At 37.7% G+C, this 27,500-nt stretch overlaps 1 protein-coding gene across 1 annotated transcript in view; it reads left to right on the forward strand.

Annotated features, from left to right (window-relative positions):
- LOC133641085 (single-minded homolog 1-like) overlaps nt 1-25,342 on the forward strand; it is a 37,257-nt gene extending 11,915 nt beyond the window's left edge. The window contains exons 10-12 of the mRNA XM_062034922.1: nt 22,910-23,066; nt 23,155-23,542; nt 23,854-25,342. Coding sequence (XP_061890906.1) covers nt 22,910-23,066; nt 23,155-23,542; nt 23,854-24,596 — 1,288 coding nt within the window. The 3' untranslated portion in view covers nt 24,597-25,342. The remainder of the gene's footprint in view (nt 1-22,909; nt 23,067-23,154; nt 23,543-23,853) is intronic.
- The last annotated feature ends 2,158 nt before the right edge of the window (nt 25,343-27,500 follow it).

A 27,500-nucleotide genomic window follows, 5' to 3' on the forward strand; every position in this document is an offset into this window, starting at 1 on the left:
TTACACTCCCCCCGTATTGCACACCTCCCGTATTGCACTATCCCAATATTGCACTCCCTATTATTGCATCCGGTTATTACTGTAGTTTTCTGTAGTTTTTTTGATTGCCAGTGGGACAAATGGAAATCTATACCCATTGAGTTGTATGTAGCTGTTCTGTACAATTTACCATCTGGCATCAACACAATTGCACTATGAAGTATGTGGTGTGGGTCACGGGTGATTTGAAGACCCTGCTTCCTCACGGTCTTGTCGAATATTTCTTGAAGGGAACAAGGGGGCTGCATGCCAATTATTTTACCAGCCCTCTTGATAAGGTTTTGAAGTTGGGTTTTGAGTTTGACAGACAGATTTCTAAACCATGTGGAGATGCCATCATGTACATTTTGGGTGTCCCATTCAGTAAAAAACTGTAAAATTCCATTCCGTTTTTTTTTTTTTGAGGTGGTCTGTCATAACGTTTTTAGGAACTCGATCGGACCATTGTGACTTTTGGTATTAGTATTCCTGAAAAAGTTTTTTACAGCTAAATGTGTACATATAATTTATACACACTGGCCCCAGACAAATTTTTTCTATATATATATATTTGCCAGCTCTGTTATAGAGCTAGAAGTATAGTGATTCACATGGTTGACTCTGACGTAGGATCAATTCTTATCAACATGTATTCGTCAATGGCGACCAGTTTGAGGTGTAGTTTGTCTTTCATGAGCAATGTATGGATAGCATTACGGCTACTATACATAAATAACAGTACGAACGCACAGGGATGGGTACCAAATTGGGTACTCGCAGGCACCGAGCGAAATCCGTCGGTACTATCGGGGTATCGATTCACGAAAATCAAACAGCGCCATATTTCGATACCTTTGTCGCACGTAACGTCAAACACCTGGCGGTCAAACAAGTACTTAAGCTGTTAAAATGGCGTCACAGGGTACAAATCCGGCCCGAGAATGACATCATACTGGCCCCCAAGTCAATTCATAACTTGTAGACCAACATTATTCAGCAATTTCATAAAAACATTAGACTAGCACAGCTGCCAGTATTTTACCATACATTTTATAGTTTTTTTTTGTTAACAATATATCAGTTTTTTAATAGTAATTTACCATAGGAAAAAAAAGTTATCAACTGTAAAAATCAACATACCGTAATATTTTATACATCATGACTGTACTTTTTACAATGAATTTCTGGCAACCACAGCCGGTATTATATCGAAACATTTTTTTTTTGTAGTGTAGTTTTTCTGCAGAAGGTTCTTTAAAACAGCAGAGCATGCCTGTAACTGACTAAATTAATTGACCAAAGTCAAATGTCTACTGTAGAAGGACGTGGTTCTACGGAATATACAAAATATAACTAATAGTGAAGGGAGAAGTTCGGCCCGCCGGTCCGTCTGGAAATATTGCCCCCCAAAACAATTATGTTGAATATCCCCCGACTTAAGCAGCACCCACAGAAAACTCAGCCAAACTGCCTCTAGCTAATGTTACCATTGTTACCATACCTGCAAAGCAAGTATGCCTGATAGAAAACACTCAAAACGTACAGTGAGGCTCCACTTTTCAAAATGTGCTAGCTCGATTGCTAATTTACATTGGATTCGCCATAGACATGCTACTTATTAGCATTAGCGATTTCACATGGCGATTTCAACACTTCCAATTTGGTAACAAAAAGTAAAAATATGTTACAATCAAAAAGTGGTGTTGAGTAAGTACAATGTTCACTAGATTCAGCTTAGTGGCAAAACTACTTTCTGACTATAGGATAGCATAGGATATGTCTTTATTGTCATTGCAACAAGTACAACAAAACTATGTTTTCAGCACAAACCCGTTCAAGATTAGACAAACAAACAGTGCACAGGGTTACAGAACAGGAACGCTGATGGGTCGCCATGAGGCGCCCCGTAAAAGATGGGAAAAAGGTAAAACACTGGGAAGAAGATGAGTAAAAAAATACAATCTAGACTGGGCTCCTAAAGGGGCCTAGTCTGGAGTGGGAAAAAACCTCCATGCCATGCAAACAAACATGTTACATTTAATCACGACAACTCGCAACAGAGGGCGGGGGGGGGGGGGGGGATTTGGGACCCTGGAGGTCGACTGCTGCTATGAAGCAGTGGTGAAGGTGTGGGGTGGGGGAGGTGTGTGTGTGTGTGTGTGTGTATATATGCCCATTGCCTTGGGTGTGTTGATATGGTGTTGATGTTCATAGGCCTGGGGCCGTTCTGCATGCAAGCAAAAGTTCAACTGCAGGTGTCGTTGAGAAGGGAGGGAGGTCAAAAGCGTCCATCATTGAGGTGTCCTCGGGGATGTTTTCAGAACAGCCTGCTCCTGTTGTTGGAGCGTCAAGGCCATTCGAGGGAGTCAAATCGTAGATTAGGACTATGCACCACACCGTAGCCTATACACTACTGCCTATGTGTCAAAGTCAAGGCCCGCGGGCCAGATCCGGCCCATTAATTAATATTTGATTAGTATTAGAACTGGCCCGCAGGCCACAGCCACCTGCTGCTGTTTTGCATGCACCAATACTCCATCAGTGTTGGCGCTAGGAACTTTCAAAATGGGGTCCCAAGGGCCCCATCAAGTCATAAATATGGGGTCCCACCTGTACATTTTTGGGGTCCCACTTTTTTGTAACCGTTTTGAAAACAAATGATAAAATGTATGCATTATCCTGTTATATCTCACATTCTATATTGTGTTTTGGAAAAAAGGTTGTCATAAACGTTACTTAACTCATTAAAAAAATAATACAAAATTATGTATTTTTATGCATATGTAAATGTATTCAGTTATAAACATTCATTCACTTTCTTCTTTCCTTCATGGATCTAAACTTTAGCCCTGCCGGTATTTTTAAAATATTTTAATTGTAATATTTTCAGAATGTGTTTGTTCTATTTTTGACCAAAGTAAGACAAAGAAAACAATCTGAAGTTGTCTTTATATTTTAGTTTTAATGCCATGATTTTAATAGTCCGGCCCGCGTGTGCACAGATTTTCCTCCATGCGGCCCCTGAGCTAAAATGAGTTTGACACCCCTGCACTACTGCAAAGTTTACGATATAGTACTTGCTAATGAGACTCAGAAATGTAAGAAATCAAGATGTACCAATTTTACACTGTTGTGATTATCAGCTGAGTGTTCATTGGTAAATAAAAAGTATGTTATTGTTAAATAAATTAACATTTGCCAGCACATGCACACACACACAGAAGTACTGGAAATGGATACCGTTGAGTACCTGTATCGATTCCCAGAGACTGGGAATTGGTACCGTATAAAAATTAAAATGTGAAAGTTTGGAGTATACACTACCGTTCAAAAGTTTGGGGTCACCCAAACAATTTTGTGGAATAGCCTTCATTTCTAAGAACAAGAATAGACTGTCGAGTTTCAGATGAAAGTTCTCTTTTTCTGGCCATTTTGAGCGTGAATTGACCCCACAAATGTGATGCTCCAGAAACTCAATCTGCTCAAAGGAAGTTCAGAGCTAAACTGTTTTCAGATGTGTGAACATGATTGCACAAGGGTTTTCTAATCATCAATTAGCCTTCTATGCCAATGAGCAAACACATTGTACCATTAGAACACTGGAGTGATAGTTGCTGGAAATGGGCCTCTACACACTATGTAGATATTGCACCAAAAACCAGACATTTGCAGCTAGAATAGTCATTTACCACATTAGCAATGTATAGAGTGTATTTCTTTAAAGTTAAGACTAGTTTAAAGTTATCTTCATTGAAAAGTACAGTGCTTTTCCTTAAAAAATAAGGACATTTCAATGTGACCCCCAAACTTTTGAACGGTAATGTAAATATTTGGGTTTCGGCACCAACCGTTGGACTTGATCTGACCAGTGAGGGATGATGGCAAGTCAGACAAAACTATCAATAATGTTGACTATAAGGTTATTTAACCACTGTGTTGCGATGTGATACAGTGGCATTTATGAACCAGTACAACGTGTGAAAAAGGTGGTCATACAGTATGTATACATAATCCAAATATGATTCAGAAAAAACTGCATATGAGATTGCAGTGTAAGCAGATAAACTGGATGTATTTGTTTTAGACGGCCAACGACACACATCTGCACAACCCTATGGTCAATGAAATCGACAGTCATTGTTATAATATGCATTCTGGTAGAGTAAGCACACTAAACACATGGATTCGGATTACCGGTAGATCTGGCTCACATATGGTTAGTTATGAATAAGGTATGTACCCAACAGGACGTCATTGGAATATCAATGACATACACACCCGTGGTAAATCCAATCTATAGTCAATGTTAAAATAGGCATTTTGTTGTGTAAGCACAACAAAAAGCATGGATTCGAATCACGGCCGGAACATACAATACAGGCCGAAAATTTGGACACACCTTCTCATTCAATTCGTTCTCTTTATTTCATGACTATTTACATTGTAGATTGTCACTGAAGGCATCAAAACTATGAATGAACACATGTGGAGTTATGTACTTAACAAAAAAAGGTGAAATAACTGAAAACATGTTTTAAAAGTTAAAGTTAAAATACCACTGATAGTCACACACAAATTACCCTCTGCATTTGACCCATCCCCTTGTTCCACCCCCTGGGAGATGAGGAGAGCAGTGAGCAGCAGCGGCGATTGAACCCCCAATTCCAACCCTTGATGCTGAGTGCCAAGCAGGGAGGTAATGGGTCCCATTTTTATAGTCTTTGGTATGACTCGCCGGGGTGTGAACTCACGGCCTACCGATCTCAGGGCGGACTAACCACAAGGCCACTGTGCAAGCTAAATATTCTAGTTTCTTCAAAATAGCCACCCTTTGCTCTGATTACCGCTTTGCACACTCTTGGCATTCTCTCGATGAGCTTCAAGAGTAGGGCTGCGAATCTTTGGGTGTCCCACGATTCGATTCAAAATTGATTTTTTTCGATTCAACGCGATTCTCGATTCAAAAACGATATTTTCCCGATTCAAAAGGATTCTCTATTCATTCAATACATAGGAATTCAGCAGGATCTACCCCAGTCTGCTGACATGCAAGCAGAGTAGTAGATTTTTGTAAAAGCTTTTATAATTGTAAAGGACAATGTTTTATCAACTGATTGCAATAATGTAAATTTGTTTAACTATTAAATGAACCAAAAATATGACTTATTTTTATCTTTGTAAAAATATTGGACACAGTGTGTTGTCAAGCTTATGAGATGCGATGCAAGTGTAAGCCACTGTGACACTATTGTTCTTTTTTTTTGTTTTTATAAATGTCTAATGATAATGTCAATGAGGGATTTTTAATCACTGCAATGTTGAAATTGTAACTAATATTGATACTGTTGTTGATAATATTCATTTTTGTTTCACTACTTTTGGTTTGTTCTGTGTCGTGTTTGTGTCTCCTCTCATTTGCTCTGTTTATTGCTGGGTCGGGTTTGGTTTTGGAATTGGATTGCATTGTTATGGTATTGCTGTGTATTGTTTTGTTGGATTTATTAATGAAAAAAAAAAAAAAAAAAAAAATTAAAATGAGAATCGATTCTGAATCGCACAACGTGAGAATCGCGATTCGAATTCGAATCGATTTTTTCCCACACCCCTATTCAAGAGGTAGTAAACCTGAAAGGGTTTTCACTTCACGCGTGTCATAGTTTTGATGCCTTCAGTGACAATCTACAATGTAAATAGTCATGAAAATAAGGAAAACGCATTGAAATGAGAAGGTGTGTCCAAACTTTTGGCCTGTACTGTGTATGGGTACCAATGAGATAAACTGGATGTCTGCCTAAAAGTACGTAATTGTGTACGCATCCGTGGTCAATCGACTTTAGAGCAAAGCAAAGGCTTTATTAACTACGGAAAACAAAGGTTGGTTTATTTCTCTGCACTTCCTTGTCGTCGCGGTCCAATGTCACTTCTGTTCCCGTTCCGCCGTGTAGTTGTTTACCTATTTTTTTGGTGTGTGCGCACGCAGTTTATTTCAGGTTTTCCAGTAAATGTCAACACAGCGATATATAAAATGTGAGTCACTTGAAAGTAGTGGTAAACAGATCGCTAAAAAAGAAGAAAAAAAAAAATGGAATTGGGCCTGCAAAGAAATTCATCAGTGTACAACAGCCACATAGACAGTATATATCTATATATGTCGCCTCTTGAGACAAATCCACAAAAACACCGCAGCCTCGGGCTCAGAGAAGTTGTTGTTATGAGAGCACGAATCACGCTCAGACCCTCAGAGACGGCAAGACAAACACCAGGGTTGAACCCCATCAAAAAACCTCAACGAGGGCTATCGATCCGCGGTGTAAGGAAAGCAAAGTCGATCGAACGGCGAACTAGGAATCAATAGCCATCTCCCAGCTAGTGCACGTGTTGGATTTGCCTCGTTTGGTTTGCCTGATCCACCTGTTCCTCTTCGGCCCGTGCGCATGTAGGCCCGTTTAAGACAACAACTACACAATGTTAACATGCGACAGCACAAACAATTACAGACAACTCATTAAAAAAACAACACATAAGGTGTTTCACTGGTGGCGTGAGGTGCTCTGACATTGACCCCGAGGTGGAATTCGGCTAACACAGCTGAGTTTGCACAATGGCCCGACATTATTGGCTCAGCCACCGAGTCAGCAGGGCACAGATAGGATGCAGCCCCAAAGCAACTATACCTTGCCAGAGCAAATAACACTCACTCGCTGGTGGCTGTCCAAACACAGCCTTTCTCCCGAGGTGTTGCACATAAAGAATGGGTTGTATTTAGAGTTCTATTAAAGAGGCTGGCTGCGCGGGGTCAGCGATGGGCCACGGGGTTTAAAATGGCAGGCAGCTGCTATTACATACTGTTGATGTGATAAGTTATAATAGGCTCGTGTTTGCCGAGCGTTTGACACGGGAGCCTCGTCCTCTTGGCTCGGGACGCTCGGTAAAATTGCCATAAACAAGTTTGCAGGTATAAATACACAAAGAAAATGAAGTCTACACTCGTCCAAAAACTGTAGGAAGCATCCAGAAAGTGGTCTGTTATGGAAGAACAGACCACTTTAGACTATGTTTACACCAGTGCACTGCAAAAACTGAAATCTAAGTAAGATTAAATATCTCAAATAAGGGTGATATTTGCTTATTTTCTGTCTGATAAGATAATTCTTCTCACTAAGGAGATTTTATGTTAGAGTGTTTTACTTCTTTTAAGGGTTTTTGTCCTAAATGATCTCAGTAAGATATTACTGCTTGTAGCTGAGATTTGATGACCTATATTGAGTAAAACATGCTTGAAAAGAGAACTGTTGCAAAGCTGTGTCATCAACACTCACAAGTATAAAACTACTTTTTTAAAGTAATAATTTCTTACTTCAAGCATGAAAAAAAAAAATCATGATGCCGAGCGCATATCATTATGTTAAAGTTAAAAAGTTAAAGTACCAATGATTGTCATAAATGATGATAATGATAAATGGGTTATACTTGTATAGCGCTTTTCTACCTTCAAGGTACTCAAAGCGCTTTGACAGTATTTCCACATTCACCCATTCACACACACATTCACACACTGATGGAGGGAGCTGCCATGCAAGGCGCTACCAGCACCCATCAGGAGCAAGGGTGAAGTGTCTTGCCCAAGGACACAACGTACGTGACTAGGATGGTAGAAGGTGAGGATTGAACCCCAGTAACCAGCAACCCTCCGATTGCTGGCACGGCCACTCTACCAACTTCGCCACGCCGTCCCCTCAAGATAATGGCACTAGCATTTACTTAATTTGAGAATATTTTCCAACATATTGAGCAAAAAGGTCTCATTTTTTTCTACCAAGAAAAGTGCACTTGTTATTAGTGAGAATATACTTATTTTAAGGTATTTTGGGGTTCATTGAGGTTAGCTAATTTTACTTTTTTGGAAAGTCTTGACAAGCCGAATGTTCTTGTTCTATGGCAGATAATTTTGCTTAGTTCAAATAAAATACCCCTAATTTTTGTATTTTTTAATCTTGTTTTTGAACACTGACTTTTTGCAGTGTACATATCGTATTTTTGTCACTATTTTTAAATAATTTTTGACAGAAAACAAAACAAAACATATCTTTTAAACTGTAATAATATCTAATCATGCAAAATATGTGTTTGTTTGTTCGTTTGTTTGTTTTATTTAATTAATTTAAGGTGAAACAAAAGCAATCAACAAAACATTTAAGATAAATAATGAATACAAAGGAGCTGAAAGAAATAAACACTTGCAAAAAACCCCAAACCAGTGAAGTTAACACGTTGTCTAATTTGTAAATAAAAACAAATTACATCCATTCATTTTCTACCGCTTGTCCCCTTCGGGGTCGCGATACAATGATTTGCAAATCCTTTTCAACTTATATTCAATTGAATAGACTGCAAAGACAAGATACTTAATGTTCGAACTAAGAAACTTTTTTTTTTTTTTGCGCAAATACACTGCAAAAACTGAAATATAAGTGAGATTAAATATCTCAAATAAGGGTGACATTTGCTTATTTTCTGTCTGATAAGATAATTCTTCTCACTAAGCAGATTTTATGTTAGATTGTTTTACTTGTTTTAAGTGTTTTGGTCCTAAATGATCTCAGTAAGATATTACAGCTTGTAGCTGAGATTTGATGACCTATATTGAGTAAAACGTGCTTGAAAAGAGAACTGTTGCAAAGCTGTGTCATCAACACTCACAAGTATAAAACTACTTTTTTTAAAGTAATAATTTCTTACTTCAAGCATGAAAAAAAAAATCATGATGCCGAGCGCATATCATTATGTTAAAGTTAAAAAGTTAAAGTACCAATGATTGTCATCAAGATAATGGCACTAGCATTTACTTACCGTAATTTCCGGACTATAAGCCGCACCTGACTATAAGCCGCACCTGCTAAATTTAGGGGAAAATACAGATTGCTCCATGTATATGCCGCACCCGACTATAAGCCGCAGGCGTTTTGATGTGTAATTACCGTAGTATATAGGGGTTCCTGCTACCACGGAGGGGATTGTCGGGACAGAGATGACTGTTTGGGAACGCAAAGCGTCCCATTTATTAACAATAAATCTTTCAATCATTCAATCAAACTTTCCCATCTTTGACATGGCGAACAGCATTCGTGCAGAGTACAAATAATACAACGGTATTTCCGGTAGTCAGTCTTTGATCATTGTGTCATCGTCTTCCTCCTGCGTACTAAAACCACCGAAATCCTCTTTGTCGGTGTCGGAGAAGAACAGGTCACTTAAAAGCAGCATCATATGCACTTCTCCGCTTGTTTTTCATATTGAGGGTGTTTGCATGAACACTTAATTCGCGCAAACTGTCGCTGACGCTCTCCTACTCTTTGTTTTGCTCTCGTTACCTGGCGCCAGATGTCTGCCTCGGTCTCGCGCATCCTCGGTAGTGCGCGCCCCTGGTTACCGTAAGCCGTAAAAAAAGACGTAAAAAAGCAGCACCGTCGTAAAAGCCGCAGGGACCAAAACGAGGGGAAAAAGTAGCGGCTTATAGTCCGGAAATTACGGTAATTTAAGAATATTTTCCAACATATTGAGCAAAAAGGTCTCATTTTTTTTCTACCAAGAAAAGTGCACTTGTTATTGTGAGAATATACGTATTTTAAGGTATTTTTGGGTTCATTGAGGTTAGCTAATTTTACTTGTTTTGGAAAGTCTTGACCAGCAGAATTTTCTTGTTCTATTGGCAGATAATTTTGCTTAGTTCAAATAAAATACCCCTAATTTTTGTATTTTTTTATCTTGTTTTTGAACACTGGCTTTTTGCAGTGTGGTGGGCCGTCAGGGGCCAGCAAGGCCTTCTCTGCTGGCCTAACTTAACCAGAAATCATGATCATAATTAAAGATAAAAGTAATTGTTTATTTACTTTCGAAGTACCGTATTTTTCGGAGTATAAGTCGCACCGGCCGAAAATGCATAATAAAGAAGGAAAAAAAACATATATAAGTCGCACTAGAGCAGTGGTTCTTAACCTGGGTTCGATCGAACCCTAGGGGTTCGGTGAGTCGGCCTCAGGGGTTCGGCGGAGGTCAAAACACACCCGACTCATCGTGTAAATACAAACTCCTCCCTATTGGCGTATTATGGATACGGCAACAGCTGACTGGTTTGCAGGTGTGTCATTTGTTGTGAGTTTATGCACTGTGTTGGTTTTGTTGTTTGAACAAGGTGATGTTCATGCACGGTTCATTTTATGCACCAGTAAACAAACATGGTAAAACTTTAGTATGGGGAATATATTCACCATTAATTAGTTGCTTATTAACATGCAAATTAGTAACATATTGGCTCTTAACTAGTCATTATTAAGTACTTATTAATGCCTTTTTCGGCATGGCCTTATTATAACCCTAACCCTCTAACCCTGACCCTAACCCTAACCAAATAACTCTAAATTAAGTCTTTATTACTTAGAATATGTTCCCATAGTGTCCAAATAACTCTAAATTAAGTCTTTGTTACTTAGAATTAGGGATGATGTTTGATAAGAAATGATCGAGTTCGAGCCTATTATCGAATCCTCTTATCGAACCGATTCCTTATCGATTCTCTTATCGAGTCCAGATAGGTTGTTGTATATGGAAAAAAACACACAATATTTGGTATAACAAAAGCTCACTTTTATTATATAAGAAAAAAATTAAATCTAATAAATAAATAAATATTGACTGTTACCCCCCTAAAAAAATAAAATTAAAAAAATAAATATTGACTGTTGTTACCCAAAGTATATTAAGTGGGATTTTTCAAAAAACAAATATATACAGTAACACAAAAACAACCTGTCTCTGTGATCACTATAGGTGTATAAATAATAATATAGTGTTAAATAAAATCAGTCCCTTGGGCACAAAACTGAAAATAATACAGCTCTCCAAAAAGTGCACTTCTGCTGCTATTTGACATAACCGTTTGTTATGATGTGTTGCACTTTATTTCTTTATTGAAAGAAAATTCTATGAAGAGAAAAGTTGTTTGCAAATGTGGTTACAATGCTAAAAAAGAATAGTTAAAGCTAAAAAAATAAATACACTTTATTGAGTTAACATTATTTCTTTATAGGGGGAAAGATGTGATGTTATGAGCTGCTAGGGAATATAACAACTACACTACCCAGCATGCAACGGGAGTGACGAGGATGCGCGGTAGCCCCGAAAAGTGTTGTTGCATGTCGTCACCCGGCAGCTAAGAATGAGGTTATGAGCACGTTGTGAAAGTAAACGTCAAGAACTCAGCCAACACGCCTCGTCTGCATTATTTATAATTAGACAGACAACACATCTACAGTGTGATTTTGTTTTGTTTACAAGGAAAGAAAAACAAAAGTTAAAAAAGGGAGATATATGTTGTATATATATGTATGTCCTGCGGTTGCTTTAAGAACGTTGCAACAGCTGCCGTAAAGGAGGTGCGTTGCTAGCCTGGTTGCTATGTTTCCGGTTGGTCGTAAAAGTGTTCGTCATGTGTTTGTACCCTGCTCAAATCTTTCAGTAAAGTTATTCATTGGATTATACCTTTTGTTTTGAACTTTATTACACCTTGGAGCGCTTTTTCCGGTCCATTGTTTTTCCTGCTTTCGCTATCTGCGCCTAATGACTGAGCTACGTGACGTCATTTCTTGTGATGTCTCACGGGGCATTTCTGGTCGGGACGGGATTGGTCCCAGGGATTCGAATAAAGAACCAACTCTTTTTCTTTACTACAGTGGCATACTTGCCAACCCTCCCGTATTTACCGGGAGACTCCCGGTATTCAGCGCCTCTCCCGATAACCTCCCGGCAGAAATTTTCTCCCGACAAACTCTCTGTATTCAGCGGAGCTGGAGGCCACGCCCCCTCCAGCTCAATGCGGATCTGAGTGGGGACAGCCTGTTCTCACGTCCGCTTTCCCACAATATAAACAGCTTGCCTGCCCAATGACGTCATAACTGTAGAATTATCGAGGGCGAGTTCTTGGTTTCTTATGTGGGTTTATTGTTAAGCAGTTTCATTAACGTCCTCCCAGCGCGGTAACAACACACAACAACAGCAGTCACGTTTAGTCTACCGTAAAGCAGTTCGTCTGCCGTAAACAGCAATGTTGTGACACTCTTAAACGGGACAATACTGCCATCTACTGGATAGCCTCCAGAACACTGAAATTCAAGTATTTATTTTATTTATATGTATAATAAAATAAAATAAAAATTAAAAAAATTTAATACAAAAAAAATACATTAAAAAAAAAAATAAAAAATAAAAAAATAAAAAAAATATATATATATATATATATATATATATATATATATATATATATATATATATATATATATATATATATATATATATATATATATATATATATATATACACTACCGTTCAAAAGTTTGGGGTCACATTGAAATGTCCTTATTTTTTAAGGAAAAGCACTGTACTTTTCAATGAAGATAACTTTAAACTAGTCTTAACTTTAAAGACATACACTCTATACATTGCTAATGTGGTAAATGACTATTCTAGCTGCAAATGTCTGGTTTTTGGTGCAATATCTACATAGGTGTATAGAGGCCCATTTCCAGAAACTATCACTCCAGTTTTCTAATGGTACAATGTTTTTGCTCATTGGCTCAGAAGGCTAATTGATGATTAGAAAACCCTTGTGCAATCATGTTCACACATCTGAAAACAGTTTAGCTTGTTACAGAAGCTACAAAACTGACCTTCCTTTGAGCAGATTGAGTTTCTGGAGCATCACATTTGTGGGGTCGATTAAACGCTCAAAATGGCCAGAAAAAGAGAACTTTCATCTGAAACTCGACAGTCTATTCTTGTTCTTAGAAATGAAAGCTATTCCACAAAATTGTTTGGGTGACCCCAAACTTTTGAACGGTAGTGTATATAGCTACAATTCACTGAAAGTCAAGTATTTCATACATATATATATATATATACATATATATATATGTATATATATATATATATATATATATATATATATATATATATATATATATATATATATATATATATGAAATACTTGAGTTGGTGAATTCTAGCTTAAATATATTCCCCTCTTAACCACGCCCCCGCCCCAACCACGCCCCCCGCCCCGCCCCTGACCACGCCCCGCCCCCACCCCCTGATATCGGAGGTCTCAAGGTTGGCAAGTATGATAGTGGTCTCGATAACGGGTACCGGTTCTCAAAAAGGGATTCGAGTCCGAGGATTTGGTTCTTTTCTTATCGAACACCTGGGAAAAACGGTTTCAAGTATCATCCCTACTTAGAATATGTTCCCCATACTAAAGTGTTACCAAAAACATATACCTTTGTCTTGAATTTGAAAAAAAAAACATTTTATTTTTCACTAAAGAAGGGTTTGGTGAATGCGCATATTAAACTGGTGGGGTTCGGTACCTCCAACAAGGTTAAGAACCACTGCACTAGAGTATAAGTCGCATTTTTGGTGGAAATTTATTTGATAAAATCCAACACCAAGAATAGACATTTGAAAGGCAATTTAAAAGAAATAAAGAATAGTGAACAACAGGCTGAATAAGTGTACGTTATATGAGGCATAAATAACCAACTGAGAACGTGCCTGGTATGTTAACGTAACATATTATGGTAAGAGTCACTCAAATAACTATAACATATAAAACATGCTATACGTTTACCAAACAATCTGTCACTCCTAATCACTAAATCCCATGAAATCTTCTTCCTCTGTGTCGCTTCTAAACAACTCTGCCAATCCAAAGGTAGACAGTGCGCCGCTTTGGTACGTCGTTTATGGCAGAGTCATCGTCAGTTGCAGTTCCAATTATTCCAGCCTTTTTGAATCCGGACAGGATGGTTTCGGTTGACACTGAATATATTATTATTTGATATTTTACGGTAATGTGTTAATATTTTCACACATAAGTCGCTCCATAGTATAAATCGCACCCCCGGCCAAACTATGAAAAAAACTGCGATTTATAATCCGAAAAATACGGTATTCATATTCTCTTCATGTCGTATTATGCTTTTTTCCAGTGTTGTTTGTAGGTTAGAGTTTGTATCCAATCAGAATTTAGCTAGCTTATGTTGCATGCTGTACGAAACCTGCCCGGGCACTGTAAGTGAACGGACACACAGAGTTGATACACAATCGCGATAACCAATCAGATCGCGAGTTGTTGTCAGTAAGGCCTTCTAGCTGGCCTCACGCTGTGATTGTGATTAGGGTGAGTAGTTTTACTTTTATTTTAGTTGTATTACATCTTACAAAAGTGATGGTTAACCTGTTTTTGCACTTGTATGACAGTGAAGAATGTTTAAAGGTTATTTAACACATTGGGTATGCAGTTAATATAAGGTCTAATGTCCACCTTAAGAATATGTATTAAGATGAGATATATTAGGTTTATGATTAAAAAAAAATTATATAAGTGAATTGGCAGTTTCTCTATTATAGGGTGGTGCCCTGAGATAGCTTCATAAAAATAAAATATCTTAATTTCATATAATTGAAAATCATTACACATTTGATTATTCTCTTCTAACAGATTCACTATCCAAAGGCCAATACCAGTGGTTATCATGTATAGGTATTAGCAAATTGGTGGTCCTTGTTTCACCACGTTTCCTGGTTACAAACGCACTCCGAAAAAAAGAAATATTTCAGTGCGCATGGTGGAAGAATACGTAGAACACATAGGCCTGGACCCATGCAACATGTTTTACATTACAGTATTTTTCGGACTATAAGGCGCACTTAAAATCCTTTCATTTTCTCAAAACTCGACAGTGCGCCTTATAACCCGGTAGGCCTAATGTACGGAATAATTTTGGTTGTGCTTACCGACATCGAAGCAATTTTATTTGGTACATGGTGTAATGATAAGTGTGACCAGTAGATGGCAGTCACACATAAGAGATAGGCGTAGACTGCAGTATGACGCCAGTAAACAACACCAAAACTTAAATGTTCCATTGAAAATATAGAACATTACACACGGCACTCAAAAATCTGTCAAAATGATACTCACTTGGGAGTCCCAAGTGAGTATCCAATCACAAGTTGCGAAAACAGGAAGTGGCACAGGAGCCGTACGAGCGACAGAAAGCCACAGAAAACTTGCCGGTACTCACAAAGAAGGAGATTAGGTGGCAGATACACTACCGTTCAAAAGTTTGGGGTCACCCAAATAATTTTGTGGAATAGCCTTCATTTCTAAGAACAAGAATAGACTGTCGAGTTTCAGATGAAAGTTCTCTTTTTCTGGCCATTTTGAGCGTTTAATTGACCCCACAAATGTGATGCTCCAGAAACTCAATCTGCTCAAAGGAAGGTCAGTTTTGTAGCTTCTGTAACGAGCTAAACTGTTTTCAGATGTGTGAACATGATTGCACAAGGGTTTTCTAATCATCAATCAGCCTTCTGAGCCAATGAGCAAACACATTGTACCATCAGAACACTGGAGTGATAGTTGCTGGAAAGGGGCCTCTATACACCTATGTAGATATTGCACCAAAAACCAGACATTTGCAGCTAGAATAGTCATTTACCACATTAGCAATGTATAGAGTGTATTTCTTTAAAGTTACGACTAGTTTAAAGTTATCTTCATTGAAAAGTACAGTGCTTTTTCTTCAAAAATAAGGACATTTCAATGTGACCCCAAACTTTTGAACGGTAGTGTATATATTTGCAAGGCCATTTTCAAGAAGGATATTTAAAGATAAACCACATCTTGTGAGACGAGGTCGGCGATGAAATGGGGAAATGCTCGCCATTTCCACTCGAATCAACCGACTACGAGGGGCCATGCTCAAATATTGTATTTCTTTATTTTTTTCACGTTTAATACGTTTTTTGCAATTTCAATTTTGACAGTACCACATAAGATATGTTTTATTTGCTAATGCGGGTTTATTGATTTTTAAATGCGCCAGAAAATAACCCCTTTGTACACTGTTGTGGTGTGTAAATGTGTTTCTGTGCAGTATTTCACCAGCAATGGTCATGTGGGGACATAAATGATGGTATTTTGAGAGGTAATCATTGAAGTCGGACATCACTGAAGGCCTAGGTGGGAAACGCATGGCCCACCACTGCAGGCCAAAGAGGACTAAATCTGTTAAGTTTACAGCATAAGTAAAATGTGATCTTTTTTAGATTCCAAATTTGCCCCAATGTCGACTCGACGTCACTTGCATGCGCGGTTCGATCAAGTGAAAACAAAGAAAGTTGACTGGATTTCGTACATGAACGAGAAAGTTGCTACTACAGGAGAAAACATTAACGTCCCAGATCAGCGTGTTATTGAGTTTGGGGCATGGCTATTGTGTAGAGCAGGGGTGTCCAAACTTTTTCCACTGAGGGCCGCACACGGAAAAATTAAAGCATGCGGGGGCCATTTTGATATTTTTCATTTTCAAACCATAACAAAATATATGGATTTATTTATTTATTTTACCTCTAGGGGTCCCGGGGACCATAAAGGGTCTCAGTCATTAAAATGTTAAAAATGAGTCAGATTATTATTATTTTTTAATTATTTAACGCTCACAGTAAATCTCTATATCAACTTCAAGTTGATATAAAGTACCGGTAATACAAATTAATAAAAATGTTTTATGGCTTTTCTGTCAAAAACAACTTAGTTTTTTTATAGTAAAACTGAAATATGCAGTATTTAGTAATTAGAGCCCTAAAATATCAATAATGCAAGACACCATTGATTTTAATTCTTTCATATTTTTGAGTATCACAGTAAAAAGATAAATAAAAAATCACTAAATATATTAGGGATCCAAAAGGTGCCCCACTCATAAAGTGATACATTTTTATTATTATTTGTTTTATTTTCAACACTTAAGTTACGAGATCAACTTCAGATATTTCTGTCGATTTTACGTTTGAACTATTATTTTGTTTGTTTTAATTTCTTTTGTCAAAGAAAAGTTGGATGTTTTTATATGGCAACCACACAATATATGCAATATTTTTCCACATAAAACATTTTAACGTGAAATATTTGAAGTAATTGGAGCCTTGAAGATGTCAATAATTCATTATTATTGATTTTTTTTGTCTTTTTTTTTTTTTTTGAGCAATGGCATTAAAAGGAAAATAAAGACTGCATGGCAGCTTTGTGTCAACATTGCAACGTTTTCTAGTTAGATTTCACCTCATTCCACTTTTTTAATGTTTTTTTGATTTTTGCAATGGCATTTCCAGAATGTGTGGCGGGCCGCTAAACAATTAGCTGCGGGCCGCACTTTGGACACCCCTGGTGTAGAGGAAGTAGGTCCTCCTTCTTTCTGCAAAAAGGAAAGTGACGACGCAAAAGTGGTAAACAGGTCGCATTGCCATTTAGGCTGCGGTCACATTTAAAAGATCAGATTCAAAACGGATTCAAATTCCATCAGGACGTGACCCAAATCTGATGCGAAAAGATCAGATCTGAAGCACTTTGGAGTGTTTAGACTGGCAAAAAAATGTCCGATCTTTGTCACTTGAAGGCAAAAAAATCGGACTTTTTGTCCAGTGTAAACTGAACCTTTGTTATTGTGGAAATGGAAAGATTACTCTATTATCGTTATTATTACAAAACCCAAAACCAGTGAAGTTGGCTCGTTGTGTAAATGGTAAATAAAAACAGAATACAATGATTTGCAAATCCTTTTCAACTTATATTCAATTGAATAGACTACAAAGACAAGATACTTAACGTTCGAACTGGAAAACGTTGTTATTTTTTGCAAATACTAGCTCATTTGGAATTTGATGACTGCAACATGTTTAAAAAAAAAAGCTGGCACTAGTGGCAAAAAAGACTGAGAAAGTTGTTAAGTTGTTCAACAGACACTCCGGACTGTTGAACAACTTAAGCTGTACATCAAGCAAGAATGGGAAAGAATTCCACCTGAAAAGCTTCAAAAATGTGACTCCTCAGTTCCCAAACGTTTACTGAGTGTTGTTAAAAGGAAAGGCCATGTAACACAGTGGTAAAAATGCCTCCGTTTTTTGCAATGTGTTGCTGCCATTCAATTCTAAGTTAATGATTATTTGCAAAAAATAATTAAGTTTCTCAGTGTGAACATTAAATATCTTGTCTTTGCAGTCTATTCAATTGAATATAAGTTGAAAAGGATTTGCAAATCATTGTATTCTGTTTTTATTTACCATTTACACAACGTGCAAACTTCACTGGTTTTGGGTTCTGTATTATTGATAATAATAACCCTCATATTTAGGTCAGTTAGCCTTTAAAAGTCCAATTTTATCTGATTTTTCAACATTTCAATATTGGAGGTGTGTCCCAAATCTAGCTTGATGCTGGAATCTGGTGCACACCACGGGGAAGAGGCCGTCTTGTGTGTCTGTAGCTTTAACGCTAATGAGCACACTGCAAAAAGTCAGTGTTCAAAAACAAGAAAAAACAAAACAAAAATTAGGGGTATTTTATTTGAACTAAGCGAAATTATCTGCCAATAGAACAATACAATTTGGCTTGTCAAGACTTTCCAAAACAAGTAAAATTAGCTAACCTCAATGAACCCAAAAATATCTTAAAATAAGTATATTCTCACTAATAACAACTGTACTACTACATGAGTTTCATTGAAAATAAAACAGCAAAGTCCATTTGGCTGTTATCTGTTTTAATATGAGACACAATTGTGTCAAAATCATGATTTTTTTATTTTACATGCTTGAAATAAGAAATTATTACTTTAAAAAAGTAGTTTTATACTTGTGAGTGTTGATGACACAGCTTTGCAACAGTTGATATTCTAGTTTCAAGCATGTTTTACTCAATATAGGTCATCACATCTCAGCAACAAGCTGTAATATCTTACTGAGATCATTTAGGACCAAAACCCTTAAAACAAGTAAAACACTCGAACATAAACTCTGCTTAGTGAGAAGAATTATCTTATCAGACAGAAAATAAGCAAATATCACCCTTATTTGAGATATTTAATCTTATTTAGATTTCAGTTTTTGCAGTGCATAGTGTATGTAGGTTTCAAAATATCAAATTTAAGACCTTATATAATGAATAAATATAATACATGGAATTTAAAACCATTTGACGTCCACACTAACAGAAGTGTTCAAAGACCTAAGAGAAAATCAGAGACCCAGAATTAATTGCTCTTCAACATCGGGAAACACAATGCTTAACCCAGGGGTGTCCAAACTTTTTCCACTGAGGGCCGCGCACTGAAAAGGGGGCCATTTTGATATTTTTTATTTAAAAAACCAATACATTATATGTATAAAAAATATACATTTAGGCCTCCACTCAAGCTTGATCCCGGGGACTCCAAAGGGTTTTGGTCAAAAAAATATTAAAAATGTGTCATTATTCAGTATTATTATTTTTATTATTCAAGGTTTAAATCTCTAGATCAACATTAGGTCTATCTGTCAATATAAAGTTGTTAAAGATTTAAGTTGTTTGCTCTTTTTGTCAAAGAAAACCCAGTTTTTTTATGGAAAAAACACAAAATATGCAATATTTTCACCCAATTAAATTTTTAAGTGGAATATTTGAGATTATATAATAATTGGAGCCTTAAAAAGGTCAATAACTCATAACACCATTGATTTTAATTCTTTTTTTTTTTTTTTTAGCAATGGTACTTAAAAACTAATCACTCTAAAATTATTGGGGATCCAAAAGGGTCCTACTCATTAAAGTGTTAAAAAATAAATTATACATTTTTTTTACTGTTTAATTTTAACACAATAATCTCGAGATCAACTTCCGATCTATCCGTCAATTCTAAGTTCTATTGTTTTTTATGTTTTTTGTTTGTTCGTTTTAGGCCCTTCTTTAAAAAAAAAAAACAGCTCAGTTTTTTGTATGGCAAACACAAAATATGCAACATTTTCCCCAAAAAATATCTCAAAGTGGAATATTTAATGTGACGTAATTGGAGCTTTGAATAGGCCAATAACTCATAATGACATTGATTTTGATTCATCATTATTTTTTAAAGAAATAAACAGCCTGCATGGCAGCTTTGTGTTATTAGAGTAAATAATGCAACATTGTCTTGTTACATTTCACCTGTTTGCTCTTTTGTACCACTTTTTATGTTTTACATTTTTTAAATAGTATTTTTAAAATGTGCCGTGGGGCCGTTAAAAAATGGCCTGCGGGCCACACTTAGGACACCCCTGGCTTAACCTAACTAAAAAAACAAACAAACACCAGTATCTCTATTGAAAACTAATATTTGTTTAGAACATCCATTTTCCTGATTTGCCATTGAATTTTTTAACATTTTAAGGCCTTCAATTGAAGTTATTGTATTTTAGACTTTTTAAGATCCAGCTGATATCCTGATGAGTTGTGTCTCTGAAAGGCTGTGTTGACCAGAAAAGTGCTGTTCAGAAATATGGTATGGTACAAACGTTAGCACCTTGACTGACGAATAGTCGACAGGGCTCCAGGCTGCATTTTATGATATGCAGCGAAGCCTGCTTATTTATTCTTTTGTCAAGTTGGACACGTGGGCCTTCGAAAGTGACTGTTTTAAGTGTTCTCTTCCCTCAAAAGTAGGTTACCAAGTTCAGGTTGAAATATGGTTTTGTAGCTCGTGTCCCATCAGACGGCGTCTTGGTTTGTTCGTAGCTCTTCCGTAAGGGTCTGACGCGCAAATTGCAATTCTTTCAAAACGATAGTGGGCGGTGTTTTACTGAGAGCGCAAGCACAACACCCGTTGACAACCTATTAGCTCTCTGTGTAGTTAAAGGTTGAAGTGAAAGTACCAGTGATAGTCACACACACACTGGGTGTGGTGAAATTACTCTCTGCATTTGACCCATTCCCTTGTTCCACCCCCTGGGAGGTGAGGGGAGTAGTGGTGGCCGCACTCGGGGATCATTTTGGTGATTAAACCCCCAATTCCAACCCTTGATGCTGAGTGCCAAGCAATGAGGTAATGGGTCCCGTTTTCATAGTCTTTGGTATCACTTTGTCTTTGAACTCACGACCTACCGATTTCAGGGCGGAAACTCCAACCACAAGGCCACTGAGCAGGCTAAAGTGGTGGTTGTAGTAAACAATTGCGACTGAAGCGACATCCACATTGCTGTTGGAGCTGATACTAATCATTTCGAAACAACTGCCTTTTTCATTAGACATATTGCTCCGAAACCGGAGGAGAATATGTTTGCCAAGGCGGTCTGTGCGACCCCTGAACGAGTCGAGGCAGAGAAAGGAAAACCAGAAAAGGACATACTGTACTAGAAAATGCCGACCAATCACAGCTCTTCGGTCCGCGTCGCCACTGATGCAATGGTACAGGTTTTTGGGACGTGATGTAAAGGTCCGCTGTAGGCTTCAGAGGGGGATTACCTGTTTTGACAACATATTTCAGCCTTTAAGGAAGTCAATTGTTGCCCCGTTCGGTGTTCATAAACCAGATATAGAGACATTAGTGTTACAATATTAAAAAGTCAATGTTGCTTCATAGAGGTTCTTCTTAGAATCCTAAAGAAGATTCAGTGCTGAGAAAATAATGACAACTATAATGTAGCAGACAATGGACTAAGGGCTAAATCCTACACTGCAAAAACTGAAATCTAAGTAAGATTAAATATCTCAAATAAGGGTGATATTTGCTTATTTTCTGTCTGAAAAGATAATTCTTCTCACGAAGCAGATTTTATGTTAAGAGTGTTTTGGTCCTAAATGATCTCAGTAAGATATTACAGCTTGTTGCTGAGATTTGATGACCTATATTGAGTAAAACATGCTTGAAACTAGAATATCAACTGTTGCAAAGCTGTGTCATCAACACTCACAAGTATAAAACTACGTTTTTAAAGTAATAATTTCTTACTTCAAGCATGAAAAAAAAAAATCATGATGCCAAAAGCGCATATCATATGTCAAGATAATGGCCCGAGCATTTACTTAATTTACGAATATTTTTCAAAATATTGAGCAAAAAGGTCTCTTTTTCAGTGGCCTAGTGGTTAGAGACCGGGCTTTCTGCTCCGGCGCTCCCAGTCTGTGGAAGGCTCTCCCTGACCACCTGAGGGCACGACAGACTGTGGATGCTTTTAAAAAAGGCTTAAAAACCCTTCTTTTTAAAAAAGCCTTTTTTTTTAGATATACTGTATGCATACTAGTTCTAGCTATTTGGCTGTTCTAGTTTTTATTTTTATTTATTTTTTATTATCTTTTTTTTTTTTTTTTTAATAAACTGTAGCACTTTGAGGTTGTTTACTCAATGTAAAGTGCTTTTTACAAATAAAATCTACTAATATTATTATTATTAGAGTGTCCGCCCTGAGATCGGTAGGTTGTGAGTTCAAACCACGGCCGAGTCATACCAAAGACTATAAAAATGGGACCCATTACCTCCCTGCTTGGCACTCAGCATCAAGGGTTGGAATCGGGGGTTAAATCACCAAAAATGATTCCCGGGTGCGGCCACCGCTGCTGCCTACTGCTCCCCTCACCTCCCAGGGGGTGAACAAGGGGATGGGTCGAATGTAGAGGACAAATTTCACCACACCTAGTGTGTGTGTGACTATCATTGGTACTTTAACTTTAACTTTTTTTTTTCTACCAAGAAAAGTGCACTTGTTATTAGTGAGAATATACTTATTTTAAGATATTTTTGGGTTCATTGAGGTTAGCTAATTTTACTTGTTTTGGAAAGTCTTGACAAGCCAAATGTTCTTGTTCTATTGGCAGATAATTTTGCTTAGTTCAAGTAAAATACCCCTAATTTTTGTATTTTTTTTCTTGTTTTTGAACACTGACTTTTTGCAGTGTATGTTATCCAATCCCTTCACAGGGTCAATGCATCTCATATTAGGATAAATATTAGCGTTTTTCTAATAAAATTTCTATGGTTTTGCATTGAAGGGACACAGAATACAAGGGAATGCAGCTGTCCCTGGACCAAATGAGCCCCACCAAGCCTGCTTTTCCTTACACTGACAGTCTAAGCGAAGACAGGAAGAGCACAAAGTCACGTCTGACCCAAACAAAGGCCAAAGTAAGAGTGTCGCCCTACCCGCAGGTAATAAACAGTATTTCATAGAACTGAAGACGAGACAAGGGAACGAGGCCAGAGAGTTTCCAATCACTATTTCCTTGCGTCTCTGCAGCAGTTCTCTGCATTCAACCCAGAGCGTTCTGAGTCAGACCAGGACAGCCAATGGGGAGGGAGCCCGCTGACGGAGTCGGCCTCGCCGCAGTTGTTGGACCCGAGCGAGGCCGCCGAGGCATCGTGCGCCTACAGACTGTATCCGGAATCGGGCTCTCTGTGCTACGGCCTGGGTCTATTGGAGGAGGATCTCGCTCACGCCCAGAATCGTCCTCACGCCACCGCCTGCGATCGGGCTCGGTGCCAAAGCGGGCGCTACTTCTTGGGAGCCCCCCAGTCGGGGAGAGAGATGTGGTGGGACGCCACCCGCTCGGTGCTGTCCCTACCGAAACCATCTGCGGAGAACAGCGAGGGCTTCGAAATCACGTCCTACCATGGAGCCTTTCACGGTGAGGTGTGAGGGTTGAGGCCGCAACCATCTGTCTCTGAAAATAGCTCTGGCCTCGCTGGCCCTGGTAGCTGTTTTCCAAATGTTATTATGGGACATGCTAAGTTGTTTATGCCGTCTCTTGCCAATGTGTCGATTGCTACCATCTGTTCAGAAATTGCCTCAAATGGAAAGCCAAGTAATTTCACAATGCATAGCCCGAAACCACACACTGTCTGCCAAACATTGTATGATTCCATGTGGACACACGGAGAAATCATGCTATGTAATCTATCACTACAATATGTACTCATGTCTTTCTTGTTTAAACAGGACGAGGCCACTGGGATGAAGACAGTGTCATGAGTTCCCCGGATGGCGGAGGGTCCACCAGTGATTCCGGCGAGCGCTACCACCAGGACCACTTCCAAGGTAGTCCTCGAGAGCCCAGCAAGATGGAGACCCTTATCCGTGCTACACAACAGATGATCAAAGAGGAAGAGAGTCGCCTGCAGCAGCACAAGCCTCCATTGGACGTTTCAAGCCTCACCAAGACTCACAGTCCGTGTTTCACCTCCTCCCTGCCTCATCACTCGCAAATCAGCATGCCCAGCAGCGTGGTCTGCCGGGGTCCAGGAGCCCCGAGCATCGACCTCCCGTCTGAACGCCTCCACCATCGGATCAAACCGCCCGGGCCTCACGAAAACAACGATGAAAACACAACCAGTCCTGGCTCTTTGTCTCGCCTCAGCAGCCCAAGCTCTGACGGCATCCCCAAGTCCGGTCTCCCCCTCAATAAAGACTACATGCAGACCGATTTGTCCCCACATCCGTCGCAATCGCAAGGGAGCCCTTTGCTCTATCCATCCCAGGAGAGGCAGCCCCTAGACAGGCAAGCGGCGTACGCATTGACTGGGTACTCACTGGAACACCTGTATGACCCGGAGAGCCTCAGGAGTTACACCGGACTTGCTTGTGGAGGAGTCCAGTACGACGTGGCGGCACACATGAGGATGCAGGCGGAGCAGATGCAGGGACACAAAGCCACCTCTGTGATTATAACCAACGGGAGCTGACAATATCTGATCCTGATAGGTCTCTAAAATGAGGGATTGTCCTAGGCACTGGAGCATGTTCTTGTCCGCAGGAAGCCAAGAGGTAAAGGTCGACATTTTTTTCCTCCCCTACACCGGGAGAAGAGTGTTATTTTAATGGCGGTGAACTGAATTCCCTACTTCCTGCACCAAGGTTCCGAGTCTGGTTAAACATCAAGCCGATGTTTACGGCTCAAATGTCTCACGCGCAATTGGCTTTGTTAGTTAATCTGTCTTGGATTTCCTTTGGCCGTAGGAGAATGTGTTGCCCCATCGCCCTTTCACCTGAGAGAAGCAGGAATAATGTTTGACACCACATGGGAAAGCATTTCAAAAGTGTACAATGTCAACGGGGTCCTTGTCTTTTTTGTCTTTAGGTCCGAAAAAGAGTAGTTACGGTGTTTGGGCAACAAAGAGAACACAGCTTCTGATTGTAAAACTGTCCAACATACAGCCCAAAATATTGTTTGTGTATATATCACTTAAAATTACAATGTTTACATCTGAGGATACAAACATCCCCCACGTTGTTACCTCATGTAACATAAGTACAACATTATTTGGAATCCAGTCTCACATGCAAAATGTCTGTTGTGATCTAAACTGTGCTGAATGTTTTCTCTTATTATTTAATTTATATTGTAAATATCTCACAATCTTTGGACAAGAAGTGATGAGATTATTTATTGGTTTAAAAAGGCTGCATAAATCTGAATACAGTTTCAAAACAAACAACTTCTGTCTGTGTCGATTTTATTCAACGGTCCTTGGCACTCAATGCTAGTCAAATAATCAAAGCTGAGTATAATATCTCTGCGAAGACAGAAATTCAGAATTAATGAATCTATTATAATGAAGTACTTGGTGAGTATTTATTAATAATTACTTGATCTATTTACTAAATTGGCCCTAGTGTGTGAATGTGAGTGTGAATGTTGTCTGTCTATCTGTGTTGGCCCTGCGATGAGGTGGCGACTTGTCCAGGGTGTACCCCGCCTTCCGCCCGATTGCAGCTGAGATAGGCTCCAGCGCCCCCCGCGACCCCGAAGGGAATAAGCGGTAGAAAATGGATGGATGGATGGATGGATATTTACTAAGTTTGAATAGAATGTTCCTGACTTTTCGGGATGAGTTTGCTAAGTATAAAAATGAGCCGACATTTTTGAATGAAAGAAACTGATGTTCTAAATGTGTCCACTAGATGTCGCAATAGCAATTCTTTGTATCTTTGTAGATGATGCTACATATGTAAAAAAAAAAAAAATACACCACATGATGTTAGTGCACCAGTCATACATAACATTTGATTTTGATATCATTTTTTTATGTTAAGATTGAAAATGAACACCAATGAGTTGACTGATGAGCATTATCACATAATTTATTCAGAAAGTATAAATAACGACAAACAAGGGTAGACAGTGTTTCCCATAAACTGCCAAGATACCTGTGGCGGTGGGGGCGTGGCTATGGGCGTGGTCACCATGACATCATCGAGTCATTTGCATAATTTACTACGATGATATGACTTTCTCTAAAAAGGCTAAAAAAATTTATACTTACTAATTAATGACAGTTTTGTTTTAAACGTCCATCCATCCATCCATTTTACAATATAATTACAACACTTTATGTACATATTTATATACAGATTTGAACAATAAGTTATTCACTGAAATATATTTATTAATTGTGGTTCTTACAAAAAATATATCTTATAAAATATAAAATATAAAATGTCTCTTAAAGCTCTGCCCCTTTAATTAGTGCATACTAAATAATTTAACTTTAGCCTACTACTACAACCATATTATTTACCAGCAACATAAAGTGAAACAGAGGCAGAGGTGTCCTGCCACAGTCAGTAACAAATAAACAGAAAACAGTAGTGGTCAAATACAAATAAGGCAACAAGAGAAGTATCCTACACTTCTCTTTTGTAAAGTAAATCTGAACAGCCTATATGGGCATCTACATCAACTATATGATTTGCCTGAGAAGCTGGACAGGACAAAAAAATTGTATTTTATTTATTTATTTATTTTTTTATTTGTGGCGGACGTAAATAAATGAATGTGTGGGAAACACTGGTAGAATACTATTAACCGCAACATCTAAGTGTAAAAAAACAACAACATCATCATTATGATTTGCATATTTTCAGGATGTGCTTGTTCTATTTTTAAGCAAAAGAAAACAATCTGAAAATGTCTTTACTTTTGAGTTATCCTGCTTAGATTTTACCAGTCCGGCCCACTTAGGGGTAGATTTTTCTCCATGTGGCCCCTGATTTAAAATGAGTTTGACACCCCTGCGTTTTACCAAATGTAGTAAAGAGTAGTAGTAGTAATAATACAATAATATTAAGTAAAAAGGTAAAATAAAATAAATAAAAAAAAAAAAATAAAAAAAAAAAAATAAAAAAATAAAAATATATATATATATATATATATATATATATATATATATATATATATATATATATATATATATATATATATATATATACAGTATATATATATATATATATATATATATATATATATATATATATATATATATATATATATATATATATATATATACATACACATACATATATATATATACAAATATATACATATACAAATATACACATATATAAATATAAATATATATATATATATATATATATATATATATATATATATATATATATATATATATATATATATATATATATATATATATATATATATATATATGTATATAAAAATACACACACATATATACATATATGTATGTGGTATATTTATATACATACATATACATACATATATACATATATGTATGTGGTATATTTATATATATATATATATATATACACACACACACATTTGTTTTTAT

This window comes from Entelurus aequoreus, linkage group LG23 (assembly GCF_033978785.1).
Source record: "Entelurus aequoreus isolate RoL-2023_Sb linkage group LG23, RoL_Eaeq_v1.1, whole genome shotgun sequence".
Taxonomy (NCBI): domain Eukaryota; kingdom Metazoa; phylum Chordata; class Actinopteri; order Syngnathiformes; family Syngnathidae; genus Entelurus; species Entelurus aequoreus.